The sequence below is a fragment of the Leptosomus discolor genome, chromosome 9 (genome assembly GCF_034619465.1).
Source record: "Leptosomus discolor isolate bLepDis1 chromosome 9, bLepDis1.hap2, whole genome shotgun sequence".
Lineage (NCBI taxonomy): Eukaryota > Metazoa > Chordata > Aves > Leptosomiformes > Leptosomidae > Leptosomus > Leptosomus discolor.
In genome coordinates this window covers 11,639,829-11,663,046 of record NC_141399.1, presented here as the reverse complement: position 1 = coordinate 11,663,046, position 23,218 = coordinate 11,639,829, and the positions used below count along the sequence as shown (strand labels likewise).

The following is a 23,218-nucleotide window of genomic DNA, read 5'->3' as shown; positions in this document are numbered from 1 at the left end:
GTAACATGAACAATTCAGCAGAAGAGTTCCCGTTTTGTTGTGGAAACAGGCTCCACAGTACCCTTGAAAATTCATCCTGAGGCAAGTTTGAAATAATTCATGCTTTTGCTCTTATAAAAATATCTTCATGTTTGGAGCAAACAGCTGTGATGCTGGTGAACAGCAGAAATATGACCTGGATTCAAAACTCTATCTAAATGGGAGAACTGGGAGCTTAGTCTCCCAGTGGGGAAATGAAATTCAGGCAGCAACATTTGCAAAGCTGCCAAGAGCTCCAGGGTGGCATGGATTCAGCTTGAGGGGAAAACCTGACTTTAAGCCAGGTGGAATGGGCATCTGGCAGTGTCCGCTGCTCCGGCTGGAGAGGATGTCTGTGTCCTGAACTCTGGCAGGCCAATGGATGTGCCTCCATAAATGCCATACCCTGCTCCACATGGCTTCACAGGACCTCCGGGGGAATCGGATGGAAACGCTCCCAGGGGTTCACCACACCCTCCACTGTGTGCCTGTGCTCAGTGATTTATTCAGCTCTGTCATCAGGCAATCCCAGGGCCTTGCTGTTCCGGATGATGCCCAGTTGCTGCTACAGCCCAGCCTGGCCACACAGCTCCTCCGCCAGCTCCCCCAGCCACGCCGCCAGTCTACCCCCCCGCTGGCACTCGCTGCAGGGCAACATGGAGCAAGGGTGTCTTTGTGAGCACCAAGGGCATCCCAAATCCGCTTTGGTGGATTTGGTCTCTGGGATCTGCTTCCCAAGGAAATGTGGGAACCTGGGGGCAATTTTTCACACTTCTCTCCATTAACTTAACAGGCCCCACAGGCAAACATGCAGGAGTAAGAATAAGATAACTTCAGGTCTTTGGCTGATACAGAGAGTAAGAGAAAATTGCTCAGTGCCACAGGCAGCCTGTGACCAACCATGCACAAAATATTAACCGTTTGTGGCCCATTTAACAATCAGCGAGTGATAAGATTGGGCTTTGGTACAAATCAGAGCTGACTAGCATTGGCCAAACAGATTTAGTGGCGCAAACCTCGATTTCTTGTAAATCACGCTGAGCCTATTCCACTCCCTCCCTTCTCCATGTCCTCCCACATAGAAACAACAAAGTGGGATCGCTCTGGCTGGGAGAGACAGGTAGCAGCCGCTCTCTGCAAGGATGTAATGCTGGGTTGTATTGCCTGCTGGGCAGGGTAAGGCCACCTGGACCCAGCCAGTGCTTTGCTTTCTTGATTCAGGGGACCAGTAGTGGGTACCTGGCAGGGAAAACATGCCCATTATGGGGCAGTCCTAGCTGAATGTGTAGTTGCCAGACTGGAAGCATCCCAGTGTGATCTCCTGTGTCAGTGGATCTCAGGGAGGCAAAGACCCTTGGTGTTACCAGTTTGCTTTGTATTGGACATAATAGCTGCAGGGCCAAGTGGGGCAAAGGAGTTCCTGTGCACCCCACAGACCTGAGCCCGGGGTAACTGAGAGAGTCCTGGGTAGCTTGAGGGAGAACTTACAAGCTCATGTTGTGTATTGCTTTACGTTAATGCAGCTTTGTGATTACATGCTACTTTGCTTAGACGGGCATTTTAAATAAACTGTTAGCAAATTTTATTAATTGCGTGAGAAGGGAAGATCAGACATCTTTTTTTTTTAAGGAACAGGAAATAACTCGGAGCTTTCAGAAAATGAGGTAGTTCTAAATCCAGTAAGGAGCCAAACACAAAGGGCTGGCTGCTCCTGAATCCTAGGTTGTGTCCATCAGTCGTGTCAACTCTCCTTATTTCTGGTGGGGCTTATATGGAGGAGAGACTCGATGAAGATATGCTGGGCCTTCAAGATGAAAGCTGGGAATGCAACATGTACGTGTGTGCATTGGCCAGGCAGGGTGAGGGTGCCAGTGCATGAAGTTTCAGTCATTTTTATCTCCTTAGTATTTGTGTTTGCTTGCTCCAGAGCCATGTGGTTCCTGAGGGGTGTGCTGCCTCTGTGCCTTGCCACCAGCCCTTTCTGCCACAGGCCCCATGACAAAAGCTTGAAAAAGGTCAGAGAAGAAATCCCCCTCACTCCAGCTTCTCTTCTTCCAGGAGCTGGGGAGGAAACACCTTGTAAAAACACCATTGTCAAGGACACCTCTAAACAAGACGGCAGATACGCACACCACACCATTAGCATATAGGGACAGGCAAGAAAACTCCCTAAAATTCTGCCTTTCCTCGTAACAATACCAAGTGAGTCACCCTGGCCTCAGGCCAGGTCAGGAGCTCGCTGCCCAGGAAGCACCTGGGTAAACTTTCCAAAACCTGTGTAAGATAAAAGTCAGGTATCCCAAAAGAGAAGTGCAGGGATGCCACAGTGAATATTGCTGAATTTATTTTAGGCAGTGGAGATTCTGGCTGAAAGATCACTTGAGAGTATGCCAAAGGCCCAGAAAAGATAACTGCTTAGGGAGACTCAAGGTCACCCAAGCCTGCAAGCCGCTGGCCTCTCCTCAGTGACTTTGCTGCCCCATGGAGTGATGTGCTGCCACGGAGGCACCCTCCTTGGAGAATGCGGGCAATGCTTAAAGTGTTTGTGCCCAGGCTGTGCCAGAGGACGGCAGGCATGGCCGTGCCAGGAGCTGTCTGAGCCACCATAAGCGGGTAGTACAGTGGATGCTGCTATGTCGCTCTGCCGGTTAAAAGAGAAGCTCCCAAAGCCGGCTCTGCCTCCCCTGCCACCAGATGCAAGCAATTTGTTTTGCATTTGGACTGGTAGTCCGGAAAACCAAAGCGCTGTGTTTTTAAGTTTATATTGCATGTTTGCTTTCCAGTTTTGTTAATTAAAATCATGTAACTGGATGAGCAGTTACTGGATAGCTTGCAGGGTTTATTTGAAATTTTCTATTTTTTCTGGATGCTCAAGCATTTGATGCCCTTTCTCTCTCAGCTCACAGTGCATTAATTCACCTAGCTAGAAACTCTATCTATCTGAACCAGCAAAAGCATGCATTTGGGAATGGTTTTATTTTTTACAGTATTTTCTCTTAGTGTTTGCCTACACCTGCCAATGCAATTTGTCAGAATAAACTAGGTACTTTAAAACCATTTTTTACACACTCTTCATAAGTGTTTCACCATCACTTTGAGAGGGAAGGGAGCAGAGGGACCCATGAGCAAATAAAAAGAAATACGAGCATGTATGAATTCACTCGAGTGATCACTCTTCTTCCTCTTCGGTGAATTTAATCCATTGGTTTGTCTGGATCAGTCATGTAAGTTGAGAAGGCTCAACTGCACCAGTGAGCTCACCACCATAAATTTCTGGACTATTTTCCACTGTGATGCCCACTGTCACCTGGGATGTGGTCAGGTCAAGCCTGCCCAGCCCAGTGACGAGCTCCAAATGGAAATAGAAGTGGTTCTGCACAGCAGCCTCAGAACCTGCTGACCTTTTATTGCTTTCAGAGTGGGTCTGCCACAACTTCTTCCCCATCTCCTAGCCTACACCTCCTATGGCTTTCCAGCTTTCATATCACCTTTGCAGCACCCATGTAACCATCTCAGCTTTGCAGGAGTTCTGCTCATGAGGCCAAGGAAATCTCTCTGCAGGCCATGCAGCAGCAGAATATTTAGCTGCAGCACGGTGGGTATGTTATTAGCCAGGAAAGAGGCATGTTCAATATGCACATCGTCTCTAAGCGCGCCTTGCGCTACCGGAGTAGCGCTAACAGAGGAGTTACTCCACTGAGGGAATGCCACTTAAACTGCCCAGACTTGGAGCTTGACTTTCAGGACTGAAAACGTTAAGTGTGGACATGTGCAAGGACATGCCAACATAAGCAGGATTTGCTTTGGTCTGCAGACAAAGCTCCGAGTCGCTCAGCAAAGCACATACGTGCTTCTTTCATGCAAGAGTGCATATCGCCTTAACTCAGCAGTGCCTTTCTATGCAAATCTCGATCTGTTCTGCATTGTGTCAAATAATGACTCCAGAATTAGATCCAACAAGATGACTTTTTTTTTTTTTTTTTTGCAGCAAGTACATTCAGAGACTTAGCCTTTTCAGGGCTTGTGTCGTGGTTATTAATAGTATCGTTTGCCTTCTTTTGGAAAATTGAATTCATGTGATAAAGAGGAACTTCATGTATCAAATTCTTATGCAGAAGTTCTGGTATGAGTGCTTTTGTAAAATACAGAAGTGGAAAATTAAGGTTATACGGTAGAAAATTATTTTCTTTTGTGTTTTTTTGCAAATTTGATATGATTGAGCCAGAGAAGAACAATGCCAACACTGAAAAAATCCATTACCTGTTGATCTCGTCCCGTTTTTGGCAAATTTAGGCAGGCATTGCAAGATTTGATAAGAACTGTTATGTAATAGTTAGTTCAAGCAAAAAAAAATATTAAAAGAGATAAATTACCATACATCTAGTACTAGGTAAGCAGATTAAAAACTGGGAAGTGCAATAACTGGATTTACTAATGCCACATAAAATAAAAGGATGAGCACAAATTTGGATTTTTGCACAGGGCAAGTGCTGCAGAATTTTCCTCGGGGAACAATCCTCTATTAGCAAAGTGTGGCTGAACAGAACAAATCTTTTTTGTCTTTTATTCTTGTGATTTTGTTTAAAAGTTACAAGAGTCCATTTTAGCATGTGGAATGCAATTGTGAAAGAAAATGGCTTTCCTGAATTTTCAGTGATTGACTAAAATCCACACACATACTGGTTATTTTAATTTAAGGAAAAAGGATTTTGTTTCTTTATCCTGTTACATAACACTGGATCTATTCTCCTTTGAACACACAAGTATGTTTATCATTAATCTTAAAGGGAAACAGTCGTCCTTCAAAATCGTTTCTGAATTTTTATCTTTTTTTTTTTTAAAGTTCTATCCCAAATGACTGGATATGAATTGAAGATGAAAGCACGTTGTTTACTTTTTTAAATGAGATTACTTTAACCTCATTTATGCATAGTTCTTTTACTGTTCTTCCCAATAGCAACAGTGAAGAAAAAACATTGGTTTAGAAGTGACTTCAAAAATGCAAAACACACGGTTCACACAGCATCCAGCAGGAGACAGAGTACCTGTTATTGGTTTTCAGCTCATTTTTATGAAACTGGCTGGCTTTCAGTTTGAAGACATTCTTTAATAATACCTATATTTTTCATTCTATAGTGCATTCCTTTCAAGGACTTTAAATTGCTCAGGAGCTCTTGAAAATCCCAGTGAAAACCTTTGGATATATGAGAATTTTTTATTTCGAGAATTTTTTATTTCCAGGTATAGCTGACTGTCAATTAACTTGAGACACTTTCCAAAAGCCAGCATGACCACTTTGGTTCCAGGCTGTTTGGTTCCTCTGGGTTTGCCCCTCACTTTAGGAATCAGCCCCTGTAAAGGAACAGGCATTTCTAAACCTGACTGGTGTTCGGAAAGGACCCACTCCAGCCTTTCAGACTTGCTAAGTGCCTCAAGTTAGTATGTAATTAGCTTGTGTAAGGAAAGGACCAATGGCAGCAATCCCGTAATGGCTAGGCAGTTTCAAATATAAGCAAAATTGGCCACCCATTAAAATCAGAGAAGACAATGCCAGTGGGGCTACTTTTCAAGAAGACCTGTGGGTTTTAGTTGCCTTTGTGTTTGACTTGTAGACTGGGTGCAGGGCTCCATCACCGGCAGGTTCACATGATGGGGAGTATACCAAAAATCATAGGTCATGTTTTGATTTCTGTTTGATATCTTATTTATGTATGACTTACATGGATAAACTAAGAAAAATTAACTGTCCAGCCCATAATTTCATCCAAAATAAACACAGACTAAAACTACAGCAACCTAGTGGATTGTGTGGATTAGTGAGATATCCTGGTATGTAATAGCAACAGCAACAATTTTATTCCCTGATTTAGTAATGCTTAAAATCTGCAATCCAGAGTCACTGCATGATGTGCAAATCCCTTACAAAATCTGCCTCCCTTTTTCAAGCTCAGGTTCCTTTGCTATACAGGGGAACCCCAAAGGTTGCCCCCATATAGCTTTGTACAGGAAATTCGTGTTTGGAGAATTGTTACTGCAATGGACTTACTCAGACCGTCTTTTTCCCATTCTTGTTTATACCCTTCTTTACAGACAGTGTTGTCCACTTGTCCCCTAGATTTCTGCTGGACTTTGTGTCTGGATAAATTTTGCCTTTTTTATATTAATGTTTCTATGTAAAATCTTCCCAATCCCTGCAAAACCTCCTTGCTCTTGCCATGCCTTGGTCCTGAGTCTGTGAAACATCATGCTCCCTTCATCAGCCACACAGTGAAAAGAAACAAGTTTTTCTCCTGAAAAAGAAATAAATAATAAATCCATTTTGATTTTAAAACTAACAAGAATTTGCTGATGAGCCTATTTTAGATCCCAGTGTGATATCTCTCCCTCCATTCACCTCACTGATAGAAATCTGATCTAACTCTGCCATCCACTTGTGTTAATATGCATCCATCTGTGAAATTAAGCGCTCGCATCCCTGCCCCTCGAGACCTCTTTTACAGGGTGCAAATACAGCGAATCTCTTCTGGCTTTCGTGCCTTCTCGGTAGATTTCCACACGTTGTAGCCAAGCTGGGGATTTGGACCAGTGTCTTTTTTAAACCCTGTGACCCAGACATGGAGATTAAAAAAGAGTTATGTTATTGGATTAAACAGATACAAGAGGCGCTCACTGTATCAGCACCCGACACCTTAAAACTCCAGAAAGCAGCTCAGGATGTTAATGGCAAAAATAGTCTCTAAGAAAGTGAGAAAACGCAAAGGAAGCTGATTGCTAACCCGTGCCTTGAGCTGGGGTGCAAAAACCTGCTGCTCTGCTTGGTCTGCAAAGCAGCCACAGGGACATGATAGTCTGCTTTCTATGGCATCATAACACTGGATACACTTGAGATCTGGTATACAAGTATGTAAGTCATTCGAACTACACGTATCTGTAACCGACTGATTTTGGCCTGTCTTAGTCAAGTTTGGGTTAATACCTTCATGATGGGATTTTTACGGGGTTAGGCTTCATTACGCTACCAATGCCACCAGTGCACATTGAAATCAATAGTACTGCAGAAGTAAAAATACTAACAGATTGAAGCCAGACCTACAGGAAAAGGGATAGTAATTTCAGGCACCGTTTATATGCTTAATATTATACACAGGCTTATGCTTTGTAATTTGGGCTCTAACTTGAGATTTTGGTTACATAAGAGAGCCGAAGGAGCCAGAGGCATTAGTGCTGCCGTATACGGCTAAGCTGAAGGCAGAGTTCCCCCAAATATTCATCAGGCACATTCTCAGAAGTTGTGCTGTCTCATAATGAAACAGCAGACAGTGATGCACATACTTACAACAAAAAAGGAGTAATTATTGTTATTATTATTCCATTTAGTTCCAGGTACTATTTACATGCCTCTGACTTCAAAACAGCTTTGGCTGTTGGTTTATTCCACCAAACATTTTTTTTTTTTTAAACACAGAGAGAAACCATGTGCTCTGTGTGGCTGACTTTCAATGAGCAAGGAGCAACAGAACAAGGGAGAGCCAGAGACAGAAAATACAGGCTTTGATTCCTCTAGAGAACTTGAGCAAAATATTCCACTGCTGTCAGTGGTACAGCTGTGCTGGCAGGATCCTTAGCACAGATGAGGCTCCAGCCGCTACTTACATTTCACTGACATGACTGCGGGTTCCTAACCTGCATCGAGGCATCCTCACTGCAGCTGAACAAGTGGCTGCACTGGTGAGAAATGCTTTGCCTCGTTCCCTAGAGCCACCTGTGTTTGCGGTCCCTCATGGAGTCTCACAAAATTCTAGCTGCCTTCAGCAAAGGATGCCTATGAATCCAAAGCTGCAGTACAATAGAAACCTGAATCAGAAGATGTAGGTGGCAGCATGCACTACATCATGTTATTAGTTTAAACCAGGCTGTTCAGTGGAGATATGCCATCAATTAGTTTCATACATCCTATACTTGCATCTGTTTTTCAGTTCAGAGACTTACTCTCTTTGCAAATCACCTTGAATACTGGAAAATCGGAGTGCACTGGAGTCAGGGAAAATCGCTCGTGTGACCGTGGCAGGCTGTATTTGACATATCGTACTGCCAGCAAGGAGTGTGCAGAAGGGGTGCAGCGCTCTGCTTTTGCATGAACCAGCCAAGGAGATCAGCCTTTTCTAAAGACCTCCCTGGAGGCTGCTGTGATGGAATTTGACCCCCTGGCAGCCTACGCATAGGTGATGGCTCCAAAGGTGTGTTGCCCAGTGCCTGCCGTCCTAGTTTGTGGTGTAGGGGAAGTGAGGTCTTATATCTGGGAAAGCCTGGGAGACCAGGGCTGTGGGGACTGTTGGCTCTTCTTTGGTCCATCTCTGCTGTTCCCAGTGCAAGGTCAGCACCGCAGGGCGTGTGCATAACACAGATGGCCCAAAATCTCCTTTTCCCCAGTACTCTGCCCTCACAATGTATTTTGCAGTACAGAGGATCTGACTATGTCTTCAGCAGGGGTTATATGAAAATGCCTAGCGAGTCGGTATGCTGCTGTATCCTTTCATTAACAGAACTAGAGGAGATGCAGGTAGGGGAGCAAAGGCAGATTCGAGACACATACCCATTCGCTTGCAGGAGAAAAGCACCGGCTTTCGGTGCAATGAAACCCAGCGCAGTACAAAACGTTGCCCTACTCCTTCCTCCTGCCGGTCGCCCCGGCCGTACTTTGTTCTCCAGCTGCGAGCGGGGCTGACCGGTGCCGGGGACCGCTCTTTTGGGAGGAGACAGAGAGGAGCAGAGAGATCCCGGTCTCCCAGGCACCTGCCAGGCCACGCTCCCTCGTCTTTCCTCCTCCAGCAGGAGACAGCTGCTGAGACCCAACGCCCCAAAAGCCCGGCCGAGAGACACCGGGTGCAGAGTGCGAGCCCCCCCCCCCCCCCCCCCCCCCGCCCTCCCGGGGGCAAAAGCGGCCGCGGAGGAGCAAAGCCCGGGCCGGGGCGCAGGGCCGGGCAGCGCTGGTGACAACGCCGCGGGATGCTTTGTCTGCGAGAAGGGCGCTCTTTGTGCAAAGATTAAGAAAAAAAAAAAAAAGATTTTTTTTTAAAAATGTACCGAAATAAAAAATAAAGAGAGGAGAGCCGCGGCAGGCAGCCCTCCGCTCCGCTCCGCTCCCCGCCCCGGCAGCCGCGGGACGAGGGCCGGCTCCCGCCCGGCCGGCCCGGGGGCGGCCCCGCTCCCCGCGGGGGAGGGCGGGCGGCCCGGAGCGGCCCCCCCCGGCGGCGGCGGCCGCTGCCCCGCACCCGCCCGCCCCTCCCCGCCGCCCCGCGGCCGCCTGCCAGCCCGGGCTCCGTGTCTGCGGCATGGCCCCTCCTCCCCCACACCCCTTCCTTTAGGCTCCCCCCTCCCCAGCAAAGAAGAGGCCGTGCCGGTGTTTTTCCACTCAGCAGGATGGGTGATGCTCAAAGCTCCCTCATTAGACAACAGACACGAGAGGTCAGGAAGAAAGCGCTTATAAATTACCGTTTCCTCCCGCTCGGCGCTGCTAGTCGCGCCGCACCGCTCCGCCGGACGCGCTGCAGGGGCGCAGCGGCGCGCAGGCACCGCGGCCAGCGGACGCAGGTACCGGCGCCTCCCGGGCGGGAGGGAGGGCAGGGCGGGCGGCGGGGCTGCTGCTGCGGCGGGGCTGGCGCGGAGAGGCGCGGATCGTCCCCCGCCGTCGCGGCGAACAAAGGGCGGCCGCTCCGCGCCCTGCGGAGCCGAACCGAGCCGGGCCGGGGGCGGCAGCGACGGCGTCCTCCCTTTGTCCGCGCCGCCTCGGGGTGCCCCCGGGCGCGCTTTCCCTTCCCCCCTCCATTTATTTATTTATTCATTCTTCTTTCACCCCCCTCCTCCCCAGCTGTCTCGTTGCCCCGGCGGGTTTTTTTCTCTCCCCCAGCGGTTATTTCCAGCCCCCCCCCCCCCCCCCCCCCCGCCCCCCCACCTTGCGTTAACTTTTTTCGCGATAACAGTTTGCAGCAATTACCCACTTGCTGGCGGCCCTCCAGCACATCTACCGAGCACGCTTCTCTCCGCGGCTGATTTTGCCCTTTTTCTCTCGTCTTCCCACCCCTCCCCGCTGTATTTTTTCTGGCTGCCGTGCGCTAACCTCAAGCGAAGAGGCTGGTCCAGGCAATGCTGCATCTGATGCTAATGGGCCTACCTGGTGGGTAATAACCGTTGCTGCTTCTTCCTTTTTTATTCCCCTCGTTTTCCTTCTATTTTGTTGATTCTCGGCATGCCGAAATCGAAGTTGTGATTGGGGCTTGGAAATAAAACGCAGGGACAGCACAGGGCAGTGTACGGATCTCAGTATGGTGTGAAGGGACAATAATTCTGGGTTCGTCTCAGGGTAACTTGGATCCAAAATTCATACGCTGGCTTTAAGATAATGAATGCTCATCTCTGCCTGATATTGTAGCAAGGCGGCACGTGGGAGGACTTGCAAGGTTTCCATATAAGAACATGGGAGAATTTATTTCACACAGGCAGTGAAATGTGCAGAGTGTGTGTTATTTATGAAACAGAAGGCAAACTGTGTTTTCCTTAGACAGCTCCGAGAATGGCAAAACTTTGTATCTAGAAATTGTAAAAGCTGGTTTCTGCTGTTTAATAAGAGCTACTTTTAAAGGAAAGCACTGATGAAAAAAAGTAGTGGGAGAGGATCCAGATAAACACTAAGAAATACAACCCCACACGTATTCCAGCATGGTTTGTGCCAAGGTGTAAAGATGGAGTTTTTTGGTTAGTTCCCATTTTTTTAACCGTATTGGGAAAGGCATTAAGAAAATGTGCTGAGAGGAGCTAGTTACGTTGATAGTGCTATTTTGGTAACTGCCTTTTTTTTTTTTTTTTTTTTTTTTTTTTTTTTTATTGCTTGTATGTCACAATGTTTCGAGTTTTGGACTAGCGAAAAAAGTGAGGCAGCCCTGGTTGGGGGATGTGTCATCGGCTGTGTGATTCGGCACTCGGATGGCACTTGCTACCAGTTTAGATTTTATGGCTTTAGGTTTGAGGGTAAATCAGCCCGTTACAACCTGCTGTGGAATTTGGAGGGGAGAAGCTTTGGTGAAAACTCTGATGGCTGTTGACAGCCAGGTGTTTACCTCTGACTCTGTATTTGGGCGAGCTGACCACTTTTTGGCATTGCCTACCTTCACACCAGTGGTCCAGAAAGATTCCCCTGAAGGTTATTGGGTTTTTTTAAGGCAAAGCGTGTGAGCAGTTGAGGCAGCCAGCAGCGTGACGGTGTCCCTCGCCCAGAGTAAGTTGAGGCTGAAGCACGAGTGTGGCGGGAGGATGTCTTTATTGCCCTGGTTAAGCTGACACTGGAAACTTTATCTTTGGCTCTTTCAGAGATAGCATCTTCGTGTTTCCTCTTCAACTGTCTCTTCTCTGCTTTGCTTTTTTTTTTTTTCCTTTTCTCTTCATTTGCCTGCGTCTCACCTTCTCCATTCCTTTCCCTTCCCACCTCCCTCCCGGTTTGGGCTGCTTTGAGGCTGCACCCACTGGAGGGCGACAGACACCTTCCCCTGCCCGTGGGGTCGCGGTGCTGCCCCGCGGGTGCGGCCGGACCCCGGCCCCCGGCCACGGAGCGGGGGGAAGGCCGCTTCGTGATGTCATTTATTAACCTGCTTCTTTTACCGTGAAACGTTAGGGTTATTTTCTGTCATACTGCGCAAAAAGCAGGAGCTTGCAGGTGGCACTGTGGTATTTAGAGGTACCGAGAAGGTGGTTGAGTGCTTGGGGGTGCTAGGTCAAAATCCTGGGGTTTCTTGTTTGTTTGTTTAGGGATCTTAGTCTAGAATCCATTAGAAATTTGGAATGCTTCAAATGCTACCATTTAAAAAAAAAATATATATATTTTACTGTGCTGTAACCAGGAGCAAAATTTGGCATACTGCTCTTTGTTGCTAATTTGTAGCTTTTGGGTGGGTTGCCTGGAGGTGTCCTAAATGTCAGAGCTGAAGTGTTGGGGCTGTGGCAGGAGGCTTCAGTCTGTGTGAAATGCTGTATGAAAAGAGGTGCAACATTGCCCTGGAAAAATAGGAAGACACTTTAGATTGGCTTACTCTTGCTGCACGGTACTTGGGAAACCTCCCATGCCTGAGCGCAGTTGCGTTTGTAAAACCTCAGCGAGGATCTTGTCTTACAGGTAATCATTGCAAATATTTCAATGAGCCTTCCTTAAATCAATACTCTGCCTAACCAAGACTGAGCTACATCTTTGTGGCTTATAGCCAAGTCCTGTGGGCTGGATGTTTCCAAAGAGACTCTGAGGCACAAGTCTTTCAGCAGGCTGCCATGTTTCCTGGGCAGTGATGCTCCCAGGATTTTCATCAATGCACCTCAAGACTCAGCAGCAACCCCCTACTATATTATTTTGCCCCTTCTAGGTTTTCCAGTGCCCCATAGTTTTTCCCCAATGGGCAATGGGGCAATGTTGCCTCAACGCCCCAATGGCAGTGTTGCCAGTTCCACCAGTAAGGGGAGTCTCTGCAGTGATGCCCTACCCAGGCTTTTAATCATACTGGCAAATTACTCTGGAAAGATTATGCTGATGTGTTTCTTTTAAATTTAACCATATTACAACACATAAAAATGGATGGGAAAGCCATGGTAGTTAAAGCCTTTTGCAAGTAATGCTTTTTTGATTGGTCATACTAATAAATTGTAGATCATTTAAGAAGTGCAGCTTTGAATAGATTACCCAGTAGGATTAGTGCCTTCGACTTCTTCTCATCACTAACTTAATTTACATGACAAGAATGGGTCAGGGTTATGTTTTTTAAAGTATTCCCGAGTCTGGTCCTCTTTAAGTGCTCCGCACACAGAACTCAAGTTTATTCTAATGCTACTCTGGGGGGGGGGGCTGCTTGCGGGATTGGGGCCTGGGCATTTGGAAGAAAAGCGTGAGGATGAAAATGCAGTGATTTAATATTTGTTGAATTTCTTCCATACATGCATATTACTTGAATCCTCAGCTGTTGTAGTGCCATGGGTTTAATTGATTTGTGCTAGCTGAGTATCATCCCAAGGCATGCAAGCTCTAGGCAGTACCCTTTAATTGCTTACTGAGTAGCTAATATTGATATAAGATAATGTGGTAGAAATTAAGTGAAACTAACACTCTTTTTTTCCCCAAAAAAACTGCCATTGGAAGGGCTACCGTGCTGCCAGTCTGTGACTCTGAAACTGTGGCTGGTGTCCTACAGCATCTGCTGTATTTATATCAGCCTCTCTTTTTTTCCAACGTGTCTAGATTTACACCAGCAAAAAGCTGCTCAGTGCTGACCCTAAACCCCCCTCCAAGAGCATCCATCAAACCCACCAGCTAGATTGGTGGAAGGGGAGTGTGAATCAAATCCATATCCTGCCAGCAAGCTTTAGGTGGGAGGCAGCAGGGCGGGTGGCACGGGGCCACAGGAGGGTGGCTGTTAAGACCCCTGGGCTGTTGGGAAGGCTCGTGCATTTTAGCAGTTACTGGGTTTCCTGTTGTGGTTCTCTGTCGCGCAGAACGGTCACAGCCTTGAAGAACGCCTTCTCTGCCATGGCTGCCTGACCCGCATTTGAATACAGTTGTTGCGTGAGCGCTGGCGTGGAAAAATGATTGCACTGTGCCAAAACGCAGCAGGAGTGCCCTGCTTTCAGGTGTTGGTGTAGGTAGGCTGCCCGTAGGTAGGAGAGCAACCCGTGTGTTGAGCCATGGGGTTATCGGTGAGCTGGAATGTAGTTAAAAGTTCATCCTTTTTTACTTCAGATCATGTGGTATTTGCATTTTATTTCACTGCTGCAGTGTAATTTCCTTGTGCTTGAGACAGATATAGTCAAATTTTCTGTGATGTTTTACATAGGATGAAACAAGTGAGAAATGATCTCCTATTTTGTCTTGGTGTTCTTCAAATATAAATTCATACTGATGAAATTCAGAAAACACTATGCGTGATAACATTGAAATATATCTGACTATTTTGCTAGATCCATTTTTTCCTTTAAAATATTGTTTTGCCCTTTTTTCTCTCTTTTTTTTTTTTCCAAACAGGAAAAGAAAATCCATTCAGGACAGATTCTTCTTCATGTAAGTGTTATTTATGCTTGTTTATGAAATTACAAAAGGGTTATAAAGCTCATTAAAATGTTCAAATACTGAACATTTACCATCTGTTTGTAGAAACAGAGTATAGAGCATGTAAAAATAGGCTGTAGTTATACAGTTATAATGCTCAGCAACTGTTACCTTAAATCTATCTATCTGTGCAGTTCTTCTGTGCATATCACTGCAGAATTTAGAAACCATTGCAAGGCGGCACTTTGCAGACATTTAAGCAGTGTGCCTTTAAAGTTGGTCTATAAATCCTGGAGGGATAATGTTGAAGTGGTTTGCCTAAAGCAGAGGAGACCTGTAAGTGAGAGCTCGTTTTAGCACCCCCAAATCCTTGATTCCCAAACCCTGTGACAAGAGTCAGCTTCTCTGCCTTGGATCCTACAAAATCCAAGTTCTGCCTATAGAGCCATTTGTTTGCGTGCATGTGTACTAGTGTGTGCATGTATACATGTGGGTAAGCGAGAGCGTGCGTACGTGTATTTGGCCTCAAATCGCCTATAGGTATTTCAGGCCTTTTCCACAGCCTATGCTGGTACCCATTAAAATAAGAGTAGGTGCCACCAGCTATTGGTGAACACTGTTGCAAATGTTTTGTGAAAGCATTTGGCTCCAGACTGACTGCTTGGTCTGGGTGAGCCCGGTACAGTATTCTTCATGAGACTAAGAAAGCTGCATGTCATAAAAATACAACAGGCTTTTTTCCTACTCCATACAGTGACCTGGTTTGCTTGCAGATCTCAGATTTGAAAACTCTTGAGTAGTATACGAAGCTCTGCTCTGGTATTTCTTTTTAGTAAATAAATCTGATTAAATGTTTTAAGGGGCTGCATAGATGAAGACTCGCGTTGCCTTAATGCAAAATTAGCTTAGCAAGGAATACTACTGCATTGTTCCCAATGCAGGGCCCGCTTTGCATAACTTCCAAGCATGTACTGCGTCCAGTGGCATGGCAAGCCCATGAGCGCTCACCTCAGGCTGATTTCCCCTAAGTCAACCTTTTTTTTTTTTTTTTTTTTTTTTTTTTGAAAAATAACATATATCTTGGAATTGCAGCACTCCATTATGCTTGCGTAGCAACTGCTGGTTAATATGTAGCAAAACGCCGTGTGGTAACGAATGTTTTTTTTGCTATTGTTGAGCTGGAATGTTAGTTCAGCTTCTAGATAAAAGTGGCTTGCGCAAGGCGCCCCGGTAGACCATGATTTCTGTGGCTTGTACGGTAGTTCTGTAGGCAACCGTGTTCTGCTCTTCCTCTCCCCTGTGCTTCCCTTCATCTTCCACGTGAGCAAGGTGTGGGCTTAGGTAAGGCAGGGACCTGGCAGCCTTTTGCATCCCACGAAGCACCAGTGTGGGGTTTGTATTAAGCCTGTTGCTAGTCAAGCATCTGTTGTAAACACTCTTGATTCTGGTTGTGTTTCTAGCAGAAACGTCGTAAGACACTTTATTTAATAGGTTTAAACCACGAGTGTTCTTTGGCTGGTTTTATGGGTATCATAAGACAATCTTTCAAAAACAAAAAAAAAAGCCAGTAGTAAGTGAAGGATACCCCACAAAGGATTAAAGAATTGTCCTTCCCTGCAGCTGGAGTCCTATCTGAGACCAGCTTAACAGTTTGTGTCTTTGAGAAGCTACATCATAATTCTTAAAGGGTAACGGAGAAGGAAAAATTCCAGAAAGCTTTTGATTATGACCGTTTTCAACATTTGTAGCTCATTATTATATCATTCTAGTGTAGGAAATTCAAACCTCTTGAAAAGCCTGTGAAACACATGCTTCCCAGAGATTTTAAATGGGAAATAGTGCAACAAAACCACCTTTAAGGGAAGAAGCTCCCAAATAGAGAAGAACCTAAACAGACAAACCCTACAGCAGTGGCTGTATGGTGTCTGGCAACTGCAGAATAAATGCGCAGCACAGATGTGAAGAGTTTTGTCTAGAGATTTCAATATCGCAAACAAATGATCGGGAGCTTCCTAAGCCCAATACATATATTCGAAAATGAATTAGTGATGAAGAGTTTGTGGTCCAGAAGCCATTTGTGGTGCAGCCTTCCATCACCTGCTGTGGCTTTTCAACAGCTAACGGCAAGCTTTGAGCATCAGAGCCTCTCTCTTCTGGTTCTGTGCATGAAATAGTATGACTTTGACTCGATAACTCTTATTTGTGCCTGTCTATGCATTGGCTCTTCTTGGCTTCTTCCACTGTGTTAGTTTCCAAAAGAGAGTTAAACTCCAGGGAGGGGAATAGTAAGGCTATAGCAAAACAATAGGATCATGAAGTATCCAGGACAGGGACCTCTCCCAGGCCCCATTCAGAAGGGGTTAATTCCTGTGATGGTGAATGCTCCGTGGGGATTAACCCCTCAGGACTGTGACTTGGTCCGGTCACCGTGGCAGGAGGTGACCACTTTGAGAAAGGACTCTTTGTGACAGTAACCAGCCATATGTAGTTGTAATGATAAGAAAGGGACCATCTTATTGTAGTCACTTTGCGACAAATACTACCACAATTCATTACTTTCCATCAGTGCCTCATCCTATGGAGGAATCACCACTGCCCATCTACATTGAGGAGGGGACAGAAGTCCCGACTGGTGAGTGCAGTTGGGATGGGATATGTTTAAGGGGGGGGTATAACGATACTTGGGTTTTATATTCCTCACATTTCTGTATACCCATTTGTCATTGAAAATTGTAAGGCCTGTTGCAAATATTTGGGGATTTTTATTTTATTTTCGTAATGCAAGTGTATTTTAGAGCTCCTGAGGATTGTTAAATACTGATAGTGTTGGTTTTCAGCTAATCATAAATCAAAGTACATAATTTATGCAGTGACATTGAAAGCTTCCATGCAGGATCTCTTAACACAAGGCTGGGGAACACCACGAGTATCACAAGAGGTAGTTCCCACTTCAGCCTTTGACCTTGGTATTGAGATACTCAGAATAATCTGCTGGCTGGGTCAGCAGTTTTTGTCCTGCTGGCACTGTCCTGCCCGGCACCCAGCAGAGTCACATTGCACACACCAGAAGAGTGTGAGAGGTTTGCTGTTACCTGCATTGCACACCAGAGTGCTGCACACCCCCATTTCTGAGCTCTGGCGTGGATGTATTGTCACTTGTCACTATATGGATACATAGGTTTGGGTGTTGATTTTTTTTTTTTTTTTTAAGTAGAGGAGCAGTCTTTCAGATACCCCCCAAAAAAAGAGACTGAAAGACCAGTAAGTTGGACTGTGGTCATCTCTTTGGACTATAGAAGGCTGTGACTGCAGCATTTCCCAGAGCCCCTTCCTTATTCAACCTGTTCTCGGTTGCATACAGTAAGTGTGTCTACTGTGGGGAGTCTGCCCTCTCGGGCAGATGAGTCTCTTCAGATAACTTTTTCTTATTATATACCCTGAATTTTTCAATTCCTAAGTTCAAGCAATTGCTTCTTGTCTTACTGTCTTTTGAGCTAGATTAATTACCTTCCTCTACACACAGTACCTTGAAGGTATTTATAGCTGGATCTCAGCCCAGGAGTCTTCTCATCTATAGACCTTATTAATTTACCTGTCTTACTCTCTCCTTAGATTATTTTTATTATCCTTATTTGTATTTCCTTTAGTTTTTCTATCTCCTTTCTAATCTGTGGAGACTTGAACAGCTCATACTATATCCACTGTGGCTGTTTTGACATAGCATTATGCTTTAGATTTCCATATCATCCCTTCATATGTATGCATTCAGAAATAGCTTAGCCTTTGGCCCTTCTCCTACATCACTCAGTAGCATCACACAGAGAAACTCTATTACTTGGCTAATCTTACCTGCAATCACCTTTAGGTCTTTCTTGGATTCACGGCTTTGCTGCTCCTCAGGCAATGCCACTGCTGTCCTGAGACACAGGGATTTATACTTCCCAGCACTAAATCTCCATCCCATTGCATGCCACTTACTTATTTTACCCAGGAATGATTTAAGACAGTATGCCTATGTATTTATTTTGATGCCCTGGGATTTTTTCATTCATGTAGAAGTTGTTACTGTTTTATTATATATAGAGCAAAGAAGTACTTACAATTTTACATTTTGATACCTATTACAACTGTCTTCTGCACATTACTCCAGACTCCTTTCCCAGCTCCATCATTCTTGTCTGCATACCTTCCCTAACTTTTCCTTCCTCTAGTTATAAATTTCATAACGTAAAAACTGACAGGTTTAGCCTTTTCCTTGTCTTCATTTTGTACCTTTTCTCATTACACAGTTAGTATATTGTCCCTGTATCCCTTCTATTCATGGCACAATGTGGTCATTCCCACAGCAGATGATCTTTTCCTCACCTCTTGTGGGGTTGTAGTCAGCTGAACGTCTGCTCAACATCAGTCCCCTCTTGTAGAACCATTAAGGCTACGTTCTGTCGTGGCCCCTGGTATTTCATTTTGTCTTACCCATTGCACTGAGGAAACCTGGACTGCTGGGATGGTGGTATCCGCACCAAGAAAAATACTGTAAGGCTGATGAATCACAAAACTGACAGAAAAAAACCCAACAACCACCCTATGAGTGAAAAGCTGTTTAGAGGATGTTTGTTCGGTGCTGTCATGAAGCAGGTTTGTTGGATCAGGCTCTGAAACGCAGCAGTAGCTGTGAAATTGCCAAATTGGGCTGGGGAGGGCAACGTGTTTACTTATTTTAAATGAGTATCTGGACTGCCAATACAGCAAGCTGTGGTTGAGGGAGAATGAGTGGAGAAAGTAAATGATGCAGAGATGAGAGCAAACCACAAGCTCAGAGTATGGTATTTTGAATGCCTGACATGGGCCAGGGCTTTTATAATAGTTGGATGCAGTATGAATCGTCAAGCTAGGAAGTCAGCTGCAAAATTCTGATCTGGGTCTGAGTCTCAGTTTTGGGCCTACTTTCCACTGAGCTTACCAGCGTGATCCAGATCCAGGGGACCCATTTGCACCTGTATAGACCAGAATAGGGATAAAAAGAAGTCCTGTCTGAGTTTAGGTTGGAGAATAGTAACACACAGTGCAGTTAAAACAATTCAGCACAACCATCATTTACTTTTAAAAGGTTGTTTGGAGAACTTAAATTATTTCTTCATCTAAAACCACATTTTGGATGGTCTATGGAGCACATACTGTTCTGGCCCATGCCTGATGGGTGGTGGTAGATTGCTGTGTAGCCTCTGTATTTATTTAAAAAAAATAGAGAAATCAGTAGGTTCCTTCGGAGTCTAAATTTAACAATGTTAATTATTTCAAGCATTTTAAAAAGGAACATAAATTTCGCTTGTTTATTACAGCTGCTTCATGAAAACAGCAGATACAAATAACAACCTATAATGAAAATCTAGCTAACACTGTCATGAATTAACCAACAAGAGAATAAGTGTATGAGATCTGGACAAAGGCAGCATTTCCTTCTTTGGAGAGAGGGTCTTTGCGTTGAGGAGAAGGTGATTATTACCTAAATGCTGGTTTTATCTCCTTGGGTGAAATGCAGACTTTGACATTTCCGCATAGATGAGTATGATTTTTGATTGGAAAAAGTCTGAGCTCTACTTAATTTTTATGTACTTTTGCACTTTCTCCAGTACATTCCTAGAGGAAGGATGCAACAAACGTGTTGATAAAGCAAAAATATTTCTGAGGAGATGGAGAGTATTTTGTGAGCACTAGCAAAGAATCTACGAATGATAATAAAAGAGCACAGGTCAGACCATTGCAGTCTTGGTTCAGACACAATTTCAACTGTTTTCCACATGATTGAACAGTTCAGGAGATTCAAGGTGAAGAAACGGGCAGAGGAGATTGCTACTCGCCATTGCCATTCGTGCTAAGGTCATGGCCATATTCCCCGATCACCATTTGGAACTTGTTGTTCTGAAGAAACACCTGAGGACACACAGTCCAAACCTACATTTTATAAAGAAAAAATCCAGGAAAAAACATTTGTATTGGCAGTCATGGTATTTGGCCCATACAGAACAGCACCAAGGGAATAATTGCCTCCTTGGGGATCAGGGACCAATAAAGCTGTAGGCTGAGATGTTTGTTTATGTTTTTCCTTCCAAGTCACATTTTGAGACATTAGTGTTGTTGAATACCTGTTAAATTAGCTGCAGACACATACAAATTCAGGATCTAATTCTCAACTGATTTCTCTAGTGTAGCTTTGTTGATTCCAGTAGCATAGCTATTGCTTTATCATTGTGCAAAGACCCACTTTTTCAGGAATCAGTCCTGCTGACCTTGAGACTCATGGCACTTCTGCTGTAGCTCTGAGTCCCTACATGGGCAAAATCCCAGTGGTCCACGTTTATCTTACTGATCCACTTTTGCTAATGAATAGCACTGGCTTTAGTGGACTTATTTCAAATGTATATGTGTGTTATGTAGAAGGATTCCACCCCCTCTTTAAATCATCTCAGTATGATGGAAAGCTCCATTAGCTGTATTCTCTTTGTGTTATTCACAAGTCGCGGTGTAGCCCGGGCTCGTTTCAGTAATCTTGATTGTGGGAGAAGAATTTTCTTGTAATCACACACAGTTTCTTCTGCCACTGCTTGATGCCTGCTTTTAAGCATCTTTGGTGTCTTATTAATGATAACTGGATTTCCACTCTACTCCTACTCTTGAGCAGATGCTCTAAAAGACAGATGATTTGTTACTTTTTTTTTTCTCCTTTGATAAGAGTTAGAGCTGTTTTTTAAACAGAGTAAGCATAGGAAGTGCACCTTTCCTAGGCAGGGAGAGTATTCAGCACCTTATAGAGAGCTGGCTCTGTGTCTCTCTAGGAGGTTGCCTTCCCTTATAAGAGAAGAAAACCATTTCTGTCATACGCACTTCAGGGTTTGCTCTTTCATGTGGTGCTGGCACACAGAAAGCTTGATTTTTGCCAGGTACTGAGTGCCTTCTGCAAGGTATTGAGTGCCCTCCTATCCTTTGCAGCCAAAAAGGAGTTGATTGCTCTTGGCATCAGGCAAATCTGGACCCGGAAGACCACAGGTAGTATTTACCAATTATTTATGTGCTTTTGCATGCCAGAGGTTGTCTGAATTGATTTCTCTAGCATACAAGAGATTTCAGGCGTTAATGACACTTGCCTGCCACTAAAAACATTAAAAAAAAAATAAAAATACAATAATAAGCACAACACTTATTGCATTGCCATGGGGAAATTAACCCCCCCCCAAATTAACTACAGTCCAAGTAACTATTGGCTCTTTAGAGCTATTGCAAATGTGTGAGTTATATACCCTGAATGAGCACCATATGCCAATTTATTGTGGCGCAGTGAGTCACAGGACACATTGTGGAAAGCAATAATTACTTGGCATGCATTGTAACATTCAGTTGGGGTTTTTGTTTGGTTTTCTTAAAGAAATATGTTTTTACTCTGACAATGAAATGAGTATTGTCTGATATGCTGCCACTAGGGACTGTTGCTTATTTTGTACTTAACCTGGAGCTTACCCATTTGTCACTCACCGCACACACCCTCTGTATCTTTTCCTTTCCAACTACTTGTATTGTATGTGTGCAGTATCAGGATACAAAGATTGAGCCTTCCATTTGGTATTGTCTTATAATTTTGTGTTAATCCTCTTCTCCCTTTTCCTCCTCATCTCCTTTCTTTGTCCAATAGTGAAATTCAGATTGGTTATGTGGAAAAAATCTTCACCCTGAGGGGAGTGAAGCAGTGGGACAGCTTGCTCAGATTGTACAGTCTCCACTGTTGGAGATTTTCAGAGTTTGACCAGATAAGGCCATCAGCAACCCAGTCTAATTTTGATGTTGGCCCTTCTTTGAGCAAGAAGCTCAGCTGCGTGAACTCCAGGAGTCCCTTCTAACCTAAATTATTTTATGGTTCTGTTTAATACACAGTTACTGTTCTGATTCAGCCATGGTGCTGTGCGTGTCATTAACTCCTTACTCCCCATTGGAGTCACTATCGTTCATACCAGCATAGAACAGGAGTGACCTTCTGAAGGTCAGTGAATTTACATTGCTTTTACTCACGTGGGATTGAAATCAAGATTTAAATGGTAACCTCAGATGAGATTAGTAGGTGAAATTCAGGTATCTCTGAAATTAGTTGGATTTTTTGCTAGGATTTCACTTGAGATCGCTTCAGATCTTCATTAAGTGCCAACTAAAGTTACCAGTTGAAGAGTTTGATGCATAATTATATCAGGATGATAAGTATTTAAAAAGTAAAGATCACTTTTTTTTTTTTTCCCTTTCAGTAACAAATCCCATTCTCTAGCAGCCTTGAAGGGAGCTTTGGGGTATTTAGGATTTAGTGAGTCACCAACTGCCCTCACTCAGCCGTTATGGGCTGGTTTCCTCATGCGGCTGTAACCATGTGAGGGAGTTAATGCTGCACAAAGCATCTGCTCCTCAACTAAAGGCCTTCCCAGCCCTGCAGCTGTCTGCCAAAGAGCTTTGGATGTGCAGAGGGGTGTCTGCGAGCTCTATAGGGTAGCAAATTTTCATGGGTTGGCCCATATGCTAGCCAAAACCCACCCTTTGTCAGAATAATGTATTTTAAATCTGCTGAAAGAAAGTGAAATCATGCTGAGATTCACCGTATCAGTCTAGGGAATTTTCAGCAATGATCTAACTATTATAAAAAACAGTAAGAAATGCCCAATTGCTAGGAAAAAGAAATATGGGAAAAGTTTTATAGGGTTGCTCTTTCAAGTCTGGCAAGATAAGGTGTTTTTTCTCCATAGCTCTCCTTTATTATCAAGAAGTATATTGCTTATGCAAACACCTTATTTCCCATCAGGCTCTGTCAAAAATAAAGTTTACAAATGGGACTACCATAGTGGATTGAGGAAAGACTATATATGGGCAACCAAAAGCCTTCGTTGTCCCTTTTTATTTAAGGCAGAATTCTAAAATCAAGACTTAACAGGGCAGACTTGCTTTCATGTACTTTTTCTAGTGATTGCTGCCCTCCCTCTTATGTAACCACATAAATTCTCCCTCCTCATACAGATCCCCCTTAAATGATGTAGAGGGTTGTTCATTCAAATGTGAAAAGGTGTTGTGCCTTGTAGAGGGAATATAGTAGCAGAAGAT

The 23,218-nt window shown here is 44.5% G+C and overlaps 1 protein-coding gene across 8 annotated transcripts in view; it reads left to right on the top strand.

The window, feature by feature from the left end:
• The window catches only part of SLC6A6 (solute carrier family 6 member 6), a 125,234-nt gene that overhangs the window by 62,602 nt on the left and 39,414 nt on the right, over positions 1-23,218 (top strand). For 4 of the 8 annotated variants that reach the window (XM_086469742.1, XM_086469744.1, XM_086469741.1 and 1 more), the window contains exons 4-5: positions 14,069-14,104; positions 16,659-16,724. In XM_086469742.1, the coding sequence (XP_086325868.1) occupies positions 16,670-16,724 (55 nt within the window). In that variant the 5' untranslated portion in view covers positions 14,069-14,104; positions 16,659-16,669. Of the gene's footprint in view, positions 1-10,057; positions 10,193-14,068; positions 14,105-16,658; positions 16,725-21,079; positions 21,137-22,113; positions 22,122-23,218 lie in introns of those variants that run through there. The other 4 variants (XM_086469738.1, XM_086469739.1, XM_086469745.1 and 1 more) reach the window with 4 other exon arrangements.